This window comes from Vitis riparia, chromosome 14 (genome assembly GCF_004353265.1).
Source record: "Vitis riparia cultivar Riparia Gloire de Montpellier isolate 1030 chromosome 14, EGFV_Vit.rip_1.0, whole genome shotgun sequence".
NCBI lineage: Eukaryota > Viridiplantae > Streptophyta > Magnoliopsida > Vitales > Vitaceae > Vitis > Vitis riparia.
Window position 1 is genome coordinate 10,862,212 of NC_048444.1, and position 11,312 is coordinate 10,873,523.

At 32.0% G+C, this 11,312-nt stretch overlaps 1 protein-coding gene across 1 annotated transcript; it reads right to left on the reverse strand.

Annotated features, from left to right (window-relative positions):
* Positions 1 to 8,282: 8,282 nt before the first annotated feature.
* On the reverse strand, positions 8,283 to 9,231 carry LOC117931103 (putative germin-like protein 2-1). The gene is made up of 2 exons (XM_034851976.1): positions 9,080 to 9,231; positions 8,283 to 8,963 (listed from the first exon to the last, which is right to left on the reverse strand). Exons 1-2 carry the CDS (start codon positions 9,207 to 9,209, stop codon positions 8,428 to 8,430), a joined length of 666 nt encoding a protein of 221 aa, XP_034707867.1. The 5' UTR covers positions 9,210 to 9,231; the 3' UTR covers positions 8,283 to 8,427.
* Between the last annotated feature and the right edge of the window lie 2,081 nt (positions 9,232 to 11,312).

Here is an 11,312-nt window from a genome sequence, read left to right on the forward strand (position 1 = left end):
GCATGCTATATGTCATTTGAAATCTTAGGAAGTCAACAATCCAATGCTTCAAACCGTGTACGATTTGGAGCTAAAATGAGGAAGTTACAGCGTTTGGAAGACAACTGCTCCAAGTTGAAGGAAGGATTTAGCAAAGTGTTGCGAAATCACCCTTTTGTTGCGGAATGATTTCGCAGCCTTTTTGCACAGTGCTATGGATTTCCCCTGAAGTTTCACGACGCGATGGAAGCCAAACACCACAAGATGAAAGCCAACTTCGCAGCGCTGCGGAATCAGCCTTTTGCTGCGAAGTAATTTCGCAGCCCTTCTTGTTTGTCTGCGAAATTTCGCAGACCTCTTTTTCACTTGGGAAATGGTCCTTAGTGCTTCCCGATATTTGTAACTGACACTTGGAGATATTTTTCATTAGATTTTTGTTGTCTAAATTCCCAAATTCTCCTTGTAAGCCACCAATTATAGGATTCCTTAGCTTTTAAGTTAGGAAAAAAGGCTAAATATCCATGTAACAGCTTTTAATGTAATTTTGTTATAAATAGAGCCCGAGGAGTCTGTTCTGAGGGTGATGAACCTTTTGTAAGTTTCAAAGAAAGTAAAATACAGAGCTTGAGCTCTACCTTACCTTCTCACTTTGATTGTATTTTTCATTTACTTAGTTATGCACTCTCTGAGGAATTTTCCCCAGAGAATGAGTAACTAAACCTTTTAGTTCCTTGAAGTGAAGGTTGTCGGGAAAGGTTCCAAGTGCAAGAATCAGAAGCTTTGTGGTTTCAGCTATGAATGAAGAGAAAGTGTGTCCCGTGAATGGTTTCTATGTTTTTAGTTAACTTAAAACGCCTTGGAGTCACCTGGGCCAACACTTGGTAAGGCAAGTGATCTCTATCCATGGAGATGCACTAGTTTACCCCTTGCGAGCCTCTGGGAGGTGACTTGAAGGTAGGATTTTCTAGAATTTCCAACACTTAGTAAGCTTTTGGACTCTAAGGAGACATCCATTAGTTATCTCTTGCGAGATTGTGAAAGGAAGTCCAAGGTTAAAGATCACCTTGAATGGTAAAGGCTAAGTGAGAGGCTTGAACCATTGCAAGTTGCATCAGTGAGAGAATTAAAGCTGAAATCCAATTGAGGGATGCATTTATGCAGCACCTGTTAGAGAAGTGACTTTATGTTAATTCTCTAATGCGAGGAATTGAACCAACTGACCGGGGCTATGCTATTGCATGAGGAACCTCCCCTGTAAACCTGAATTTCCAAGGAATGCTTTTCTTCATAAGTAATTTCCATTGCTTGATGTGTCATTAGTCTAAGTCTAAACCTTTTTCAACCAAAGTTATTGTTTTATTTCTTAAACTAAACTTGAAAAGAAACAGCACCAATTCACTTTGAATTGGTATCATTTTCAGTTTGAATACCCTTCCCAGAGAACGATCCTAGAGCCACTATGCTATAGTAGCTTTTTCTTTGCTACCCTAGTTCATGGTGTTATAGGTTATAAATTTTGTTGATTACTCCTGCCATCAAGGAGCACCAGCTGGACACGAATCAGCTGAGACACCAATTAGGCATGAATCAATTCCAGAATAATTGGCAATATATGAATTGTAGCCCTTTATCTTAGTTTTCTATAACTTCAAGAATCACCTCATTCCAATATCTGTAGTAGAAGTTATCTTTAAAATACCAAATTTTGCTCAGCATATGATGGGAAAGTTCTCCCGAACCTTGTCATGAGATTTAAACCTTGATAAGGATTGACTTAGGAGAAGTTTTCAAAGACGAGTTGTTACCCTCTCTCTTAGCTTTCCATAGATTTAATAATTACCTTATTCCAATGCCTGTAACGAAAGTTATACCCAAAAAACCTAAGCTTATCGGGGTATGACGAGAAAGCTTTCTCGAACCTACTCTATCTCTCCAATGATGTGACGAGTCTCCTAATCTCCCCTTCAACCATGAGTAATCTCATTTCCTTAAGAATCCTTACCTCTTTTAAACTTTCTTTCAAAGATGTCTTCCTAATCCTCCTATGGTAAGTGGCAGCTCATGGACTCCTAAAGAGAGTCTTCTTTTCTTAAAACTCCCTCGTGAATATCATTTTCCAAAAAATTATATCCAACCCTGATCTTCCATTTTTTTCTTGATATGCAACCGTGGACTCCCCAAAAGAATCTTCTCCTTCCCAAAAAAAGTTGTAACCGTCTTCAAGAAAATCTCACTCCAATCCTAACATTCTAATGGTCTGAATGCCACAACCTCACCTTCCCTTATTAAAAAAATTCAATCTTGCCAAAGCATTGCGTATATGCATAGCAACCAAAGCCTCATGCAGAAATAAAAATTTAAAATAAGAAATCATGCAATAATAATAATAATAATAATAATAATAATAAAATTTGGCATGGAAATGAGTATTTGGATGCATGAATCAGAAATTTCAATTTTGGCACCACGAAAATCAATTTTTATTTTTATTTTTGTGGCTATTGGTAAAACCTAATGCACAAAACCAAAATTTTGATTCCAAATCAATTTGTTTACTGTAAAATAAGATTTTTTTTTTTTTTTTTTTTTTGTAATTTTGAAATAGATTTCGAACAGGTCACATGCAAATTTTTTATTTGATTAGTTTTTCATTCATAGTAAGCAAAATTTGCAAATCCAAAATTTCAATTTTCAGTCCATAGTATATTTCTAAAATTTTCATTTCACTTCCAATATAAACTTGCAAGTCTAAATTTCCATTTTCAGTCGACAGAAATCTAAAATTTCAATCTCACTTCCATTATAATCGAATCTTCTACATTAAAAAAAAAATAAAAATAAAAATAAAATAAAAGAAAAAAACTTAGATTTATTTTTTAAACTTAAATTATTTTAAATGTAAATGTAGTTTGCGACAGATATTTTCTTTAGATAGGAGTTTACAAAATCATTTTCAAGATATAAGAAAAAATTAAGTCATATATTCATCATTTGTATCTCATCCATACAAATCAAACTATGCAAATCACAATCATCTCATTACGAACTCAGATTTACATGCCCAATCTCAACAACCCTTTCTAAATTTTCAAAGTTTTTATTAATTTTGGATTTTTTTTTTAATTTTCATAATAACCAAATTTTAAAATAATAAGGTGATGTTTTTTTTTTTTTTTTTACTTAATTCTAAATGGAACTTAAAACCAAATAGAGTTTCATTGTGTTAAGTGTTTGGTTGTTTGTTCTTTATAATATTTTATTTCCATTAAGTATTCAAAAGTAAAGAAAAACCAATATATTATTATTTTTTTATTAAAAAATAAAATATTTTGACTTTTGATATTCAGTTAAAATTTTATTAGAAGTTGTAAAAAAAAGAAAAAAAAAACAACTTAAAATTTGAAAGAAAATTACTTACAAAGTTAAAAAAACAAACACCTCTGTAAGTTTTAATTGGTTTTAAATTTTGATAGTTAAATAGTTTTACTCAAATAAAAAATTGCATTTTCTCAGAATGAATATATCGGTAACCTTTAATTATATTTTCAATATTTGGTGTTTGAAATTTGAAATTAGGGATGCATCAAGTATGACAATATTGTTATAGCAATCTTCAAACATGAATAAAAAAAATTAAAAATAAAAATAGAAATAAAAAAATTTTCCATTAACCTGTTGTTATAAAAAAATAAAAAATATATAAATTTAATTTATTGCTTTTTTACTTTAAACTATTATTATTTGTAGATAACTTTTTATTCATTTTTTATTAAAAAATATTATTATTTTTTATAATTATGATTATGTATTTTTAATATAATGTCTTGCATGTTAAATTAATATAATTTCCATTCCTATTTACACAAACTAACAGTGGATGGTGATTATCAATATGTTTATATAAAAAGTATAGATTTCCCTTATATCCTTAAAAATTATTTTTAATTGTTTTAAAATTTGTAATAGTAAGACTCATTATAATGTCTCTAAAAATTATTATTTTTCATCTAGAAGTTAATATTATTTTCTATATTTTAAAACACAAAACATAAAGTACATCCAAATGGACATTACATTAACTATTCTTCATGCATGTTGAATTCCAAAGAGAGGTACTCCAATTCCTTTCATTGAACGCACCAAGCAAGGCCCTTGAGTATTCAAAAAGTTTTGTTTTTACATAATTTTAGTTAAATTAAACTCCACAATATTATAAAACATTGAAAAAAACCAATGTTTTAAAAATCGGATTAAACCGATCGGTTCAATCAATTGGACTGTCAACTATTGCCCTTTTCAGTCTATTGATTGGAGGGAACCGCTCCTATGTTGCATTGGTCTTAAACAGTCCAAACCGACGGTCCGACCATTGAACCAAATGGTCTGTCTGGTTCCCCTTAAACTAACCAACAGTATTTTGACCGAACTCACAATGTGAGTCCCTTTCATTTCTGGCCCAATGAGCTTTGAATGTAGCCTAATAACATGATCTAGTCCAACAATATGTTTGAGGCTTCAAGGGTAAGCAGGGACTAAAAGATCCAATGCCTGGACCACTGTACAATGCAACCAACTTAGCAAATGTTTCAATAAAATAAAATATAAATATAAAATATTTATTTTTGTTTCAAATTTTTATCATTCAAGTATATTTAACAAATATAAATATTTACATTCACAATTATTTTTATAATAATTATATAATATAAGTATAAAAATAATATAATAATTTTTAAAAGTTTAAAATAATAAAATAGATAGAGATAAAATTAAATATTAAAATTTTCTTTTCATTTTAAATATATTTTCATAGTTAAATATTATACATATTCTATTTAATAAAATTTATTATATTAATATATTTATATTTATCATTACCATTGAATTCGACATTTCAAATATAAAAAAGGAAATATTTTAAAAATTTTTAATTATATATATATATATTTAAATTTTTAAATATTAATTTTTATTTTAATAATGTATAATTTATATATTTATTACATCACCAGTTCGATAGCGATTTAATTATCGATTCGACTATTGAATCGTGAATCGGCTAGTTCAATCATTGGTTTAGTTCTAAAAATAGTGAAAAAAAAATGTTTATTGAATAATGCCTACATACTTTTTTACCTGACAAAAGAGTTTATGATTTATTTCACTATAGAAAAGTACTCTATATGTGAAGAGAATTAGGCCTACAAAGTTCCTAGTAAATATCTTTTATCGAAAAACTTTATGCTAGGAGTTAAATCCAATTATATATATATATATATATATATATATATATAATATATATATATATATATATATATATATATATATATATATATATATATATATATAAACACATAAAATTACATTATACATATGAATTAAATGAGCCTTGCATCACCTTGTTCACAGAGAAAAATAAAAGTTGGAATATATAATTAAGAAATAGAAGAAATATTTGGAAGGATTGCAAGCCCTGAATTACTTCGTTCTCATGCCCTGTATCTCGTAGAGTGCATGTATCCATCTCTACGCATTTCCAAATCTATTGTAGTAAAATAAAATGACAATAAAACGAATTTAGAATAAAGATTTAGAGATTTGGACCTCATATTTGGATCTGGATGTTTCCAGATCAATTCCATATGATGAAGAATATTTTTGAATAGTCTGGAGGTCTCGTACACCCAAGATCTTCCACCTGATAACTTGAACCATGATCTTAACACTGCAAAGTGTGCTCTTTGGAAGGATGAAAACCTTGATTGTCTTTTTCTCTCTCTTTCTAGAGGTGGAAGACAACTAACTAGAGGTATTATAAGGAAACCTTAACCCATAAGAGGGTATTATAAGGTTGTCCATTAGGCTTAAGTGACTTGAGTCCATCAAGACTTGAGTCACTTAATCTAGCCCAAAATAAGTCTTAATTGATTAATTATTCATATAGGGTTATTTAATTAATCAATTAGCCTAATCTAGAGACCTTGTTCATTATCCATTGTGCAACCTTACATAATAACCAAAACACCCTTATGTACAAGAATGAATCTAGAACCAATCCAATGCCTATAAATTGTGTCATCATGGTATATGAGCTCAGAACGGGGACTACTAGGAATCAACTAAAGAGAATCCAATCCAACTCCCCTAGAATCCAATTTTGACGTTGATTCAACATCCCATTAAGAATCAATTGCATTCTAGTACCATATGTAAATAACGAAATAAAGCTCGGGTCTGTGACCTACTATCCACTGTATACAAACTCCTCATGAATTGGTGTCTGTACTCTAGTAAGATAGTGTTATCATATATCAAGATTACCTCTCAAATGCTTGAGTTACAAATTCCACTTATTATGTGATCAATTGACATACTTTAACTCCAAGGAGCATATGTCAAATTCCATTAAAAGAATTACTACGACACTACAAATTTCATGATCACATGTCCTTTAGACCACCCAAGGGGACACATTGTCTCAATCCCATGAGATATCATGGTGCTTTTATTGAGAATACCTATTGCCACTAGCCTCCATCAATAGTGACCCAATCCAAATGGATATGTGACCACTTTAGGATCTCACCCATAAGTTAAAGCCTCCTATTGATTTTGGCATAAACTCAATATCTTTTCAAGGTTGAGAGTCCATGCAGTATAGTAGCTTGGTGAATCATGACAATTGATAGCCTTGCGTCATGATTCACTGTAGGTCATGTCTAGTGTGCATCATATATACTAGTGCACTTATCATGGAAAACCTATCCCAATGGCTAAGACAAGTCATCTCTTTAATTAGAAAGTGGTGAACTATAGTATCTATTGGATTGTCCAAATCCATTAATTGACTGTGAACAACTTATCTACTTATAAGGAACTCATGACTTATATCTTCTGTGCAATTCTTAATGCACCCAAGTCATGTACAATATAAGAGACATGAGTTGAATACTAAAATCAATGTAAATACACTAAAGAGATAGTAAGGAGATAGATAAATCTAGCTTTGTTACATTATATCTTGCTTTTAAGGGTTCAATCCCAACATACTGTTGAGACAATGAGCTCTTGTACTATATTTGTTGGCAATTTTATTCTTTTTCATTTCATTTTGGTATAGGAATATTTTTAAATTGTGACTTTCTCTCGATTTTAGATTTGAGGTTGCTGTTCATTCAATCGGATTGTCACAAGTAAATTTGAAAATGTTTGTTAAAGGTAAGTTAGTTTTTTTAATAAGGTATAATTGAATAAGGAGTTTTAGAATATAGCTAAAATGTATTAATTAATTTTTGGCACTTTTGAGATTTTATTTTTTATTTTTTAAGAAAATTACTTTCTTAATTAAGTTTTGTAAAGTTGATATTTTAGTTTTTTCCATTTCCAACCCTCTAGGCTCCTAGGCCTATATATACCACAACTAAATATGTTTTTGAAGGAAACTATGAGAGAATATACTAATTTGCTCTATTGCCCTATCATTCCCAATCTCTCAAGAAAGAATTCATATGATTGAATTTTAGGTTGTTGGAAGGACCTATATCCTCTCAGAGGTTGAGAAGAATCCACTAGAGTATTGATGGTCCTCCGTCACGGACATAGATTAAGGTATATGGTGCCAAAGATCGAGTAGGTCTTTAGGGTAAAACAATCAAGTAAATTTGTGTACTTTGATATCAAATAATGAATTGTAGATTAAAGGTTTTAAACCCCGTGGTTTTTTATGTACACAGTTAGTGTGAGGGTTTTCCACGTAAAAATTTCCATGTCCCTTGCTTGATCTTTGATTGTTTGATTATCCCTAATATCTCCAAGTTTAGTGTGGGTTAATTTATTGTAATATTTAAAAACACCCATTCACCCCTAGGTGTTACACTTATCGAAATAGGTTTGGGCATTTAAATGAGTTGAGGTTAGTAGTATTTGAACATTTAGCAATTTTAATAATGAGAAGGACTCGGGCATGCCTGCTACAAGTGATCCTATATTGTATGATGGGCCAACAATTTGTATTAATATTCAAAAATGTATTTTATGTACGAACTTCCGGTGGACTTAACAAACTAAAGAGATTTGACCTCAAGTTTGTCTCTAAACTAAGCTTCAAGTGCTACAAAAGCTTACATAAGTAATGAGAAAATGTCATACCTCACGCAATCTGAAACATAAATTAAAAAAAGAAAAAAAAAAAGAAAAAGGAAAAAACACCAATGCTTCTGACAAATGATGGACACAAGTACCTTGCCAGTTTTGCGGCAACGCCTATGAAGTAATTGTAATTAAGGAAATTCAGACATTGTATGTACATGAAAAACACCTTGATTTTATTAGGATATGAAAAGAAATGATTGTCACACATTTCAGAAATGAATACATATAAGTAATATCTAATCTTATGAATAGCAAGATGTGAATAGGTGAGTCATTCTAGTAGGTGTGGTTGTCAGTCTAGAACTGAGATTGAAGATAGTCAACCACCTTCTTGTCCACTTGGAAGGCCTTTGTAAGAACATCAGCTGAAATTGCTGGCTTTGAGCCAAATACCGCATTGGCAATGGTGATCACGCCAGGGTTCTGGCTACTCAATGCAGCAATGGCGACTGCTTTTGTTTTTCCCACATTGAGCTGGAAGTGAATGAGACCCTCTGGGAAGACGAAAACATCTCCTTTGTAAAGGACCTTGCAGATGAGGCGGTTGTTGGGATTAGAGGTGACGAAGCCTACATAAAGTGTTCCCTCCAGGACGGTCAGTATCTCTGTGGCACGGGGGTGGGTGTGGGGAGGATTGAGACCATATGGAGCATAATCAACACGAGCTAGTGAAATGCCAAGGGTGTTGAGTCCGGGTATCTGAGCCACATTTGCCGGTGTGACCATTGACCCAAGTTTGTTTGAGGTATTTCCCGGAACCCGAAGCCCTGAAAAGAAGAAATCATTTGCTGTCGCGACCTTTGGATCCTTGCAGACTTTCCCATTAACAAACACTGCAAAGCCATAAACGCATTAGGTCGTGCTGCCATCAAATCATTGATATATAGATAAAGAGAATAAATCTGATCATCAAATGAACAAGACTAGAGAAAAAACATTAATATCATACCAGTGGTCTTTGTGTCATTGACAGCCACACAAAAGTCCTGAAGAGGACTAGGATCGGAGGCAGAGGCAAGGAAAAAGGACATAGCCAAGAGTGCAATGCATGCGAGGGTGTTAATGACCATCTTCTTCATGTTTATGCAATGTATTCTCAAGCAATCTTTCTTTGAGGAAAGAGCAAGGAATTTACTAGCGCAATGAACTGCTAAGGTGGCTAGAGTTTGTTTTTGCTGTGGATTCGTTATGAGGGTTGGCTGTCTATTTATACCTGAAGAGTCTATGAAATATTGGAGCTTTGAAAGAGTCTTGTATTAACTATTCAAATCCAAATAAAAGACAAATGATTTAAATTACCCAGTCCGCAAAGTTTGTCTTAGTTCATTAACTTCTATATACATTTAAATATTGTATATAGCAAACGACTTCACTCTTGCTATGACATTTTCAATTGGTATAAACATTTAAACATTAACTTCTATAAACATTTAAATATTGTCCATAATGAAGAACAGAAACTATTTTTTGAAAGGTTGAATTTTCACCACCACTTTACTGATTGTTTTCTAAAGAATAACTAAACAATACATACTTTCTTTACACAAAAAATGTTTTCTAAAGAATAAATAAACAATACATACTTTCTTTACACAAAAAATGGAATATTACACAGAATAGGTAATTACATATTTGTGAGATTTACACAAATATGGAGTTTCCTTTATCACATAAATGCCACGAACTTATATATGAATGAATTAATTAAATTTGCTAACAAGGGTGCTGGATGAGGAGTTCTTTGATAACCAGTTATATAACTTCTATAATGTTCCAATGCTTGAGTAAAAGAAATATGAGATAATTTTCTCATACCCGATGACCTATCTACCTGGTCTCCGCATATAAAAAATATACAGTTCAAACAAGAAACCACTTTTTTTTAAAGGCCACTTGCCGTGTAAATGGTCTCATTCTTATACAAGAGAGGTTAAACATGAGCCAGCTAGCAGTAGTATTTCACTGCTCATGCATGCTATGAAATTATTTATTAATTTCTCCTTCTTTGACCTGTTTTGTAGAATACAACTACTATTTGAGTTTGAGCAATGCTATGGAATAACAGTTTCAGGACAGTTTCACAGCTATATAGATTAGTTATAAAATATTTGCTTAAGTAGCAAGTTAGAATGAGCATAAGTAGAACCAGTCTTATAACATTGCAGCTCTAATAATCATATATTTAAGTTGCGGAGATTGTTGGCGTGAAGCAACCTGATAGATTGTGTAGGACGTGGTCAAAACCATTACAGCATAATAATTTGATGAAAAATAGAGAACTTTAGATGTGGGAGACCCTATCAGCTAGATGATTCTTTCAATAATTTTAACAATACCTCTTTCACATTGTATCATCTCCTCTTGTCTCAACCACGAATATAAATTTGTTATACAATGCTAAAATAAAGTTATAAAGGTAGTGTTTGGGATGGCAATTTAACAACTTGAATTCAAAAAAATTCATGTAGCATTTGTTCATTATTTGAATAGAAAATTTGAAAAGTGGCAAAGACAGCACCACAAGAGAACGAAAATTTGGTTTGCCAATAGATTTGAGTGTGGGTTGAGAGGAGCTTTTCACTTCACTGATTTGAAATTGTTGGTTGCATTTCACCAATTCGTCTCGGTTGCTTCACCTGTGAACTAAGGTATCATTGATTCTATTTCTGGAGTTGGCTGAGGAGCTCTGCTAATAGATTTTTTCACCAATTTTGTTGGTTTTTGAGATGGGGTTGAGAATTGTCTAGCTCGTGAAGAATTGTTCAGTCCTAACTGTTCACAAATCCAAACGTGGGTTTAAATGGTTCAAGACCGGACCAATTCATAAACTGATCAAACAAACCACTTGAACCAGAGATAACATCGGTCACCTGTCGGACTGATTGGACTGATGGATCGGATTCAAATTTTAAAATCTTGAAAATCCGAAGGCTTTTTGAAAATTACAAACATGTCTCAAAGTTTCCATTCTTTATAAGAAATTACACTAGGTCCTATAAGATGAAATACTTGAAAGCGCTACGAAGATGGTTAAACTTATGAATACGCAGGTGCAATGGTGCCAAAAGTTCTTCTTGGAGTGAAAGCAAGTGATATTGGTAATGCTGGTGGCAATGGAATTCTTTGCTTCACCAATATGAACTCCATTATTTGGAGACCAAAAGAATAAGAATTGTGATTTA

Coding starts and splice junctions, on each gene's coding strand:
- LOC117931103 (XM_034851976.1), bottom strand. CDS start 9,209: ATGAAGAAGATGGTCATTAACACCCTCGCATGCATTGCACTCTTGGCT. Junction 8,964..9,079: donor CAATGACACAAAGACCACTG/GTATGATATTAA, acceptor ATGGCTTTGCAG/TGTTTGTTAATGGGAAAGTC.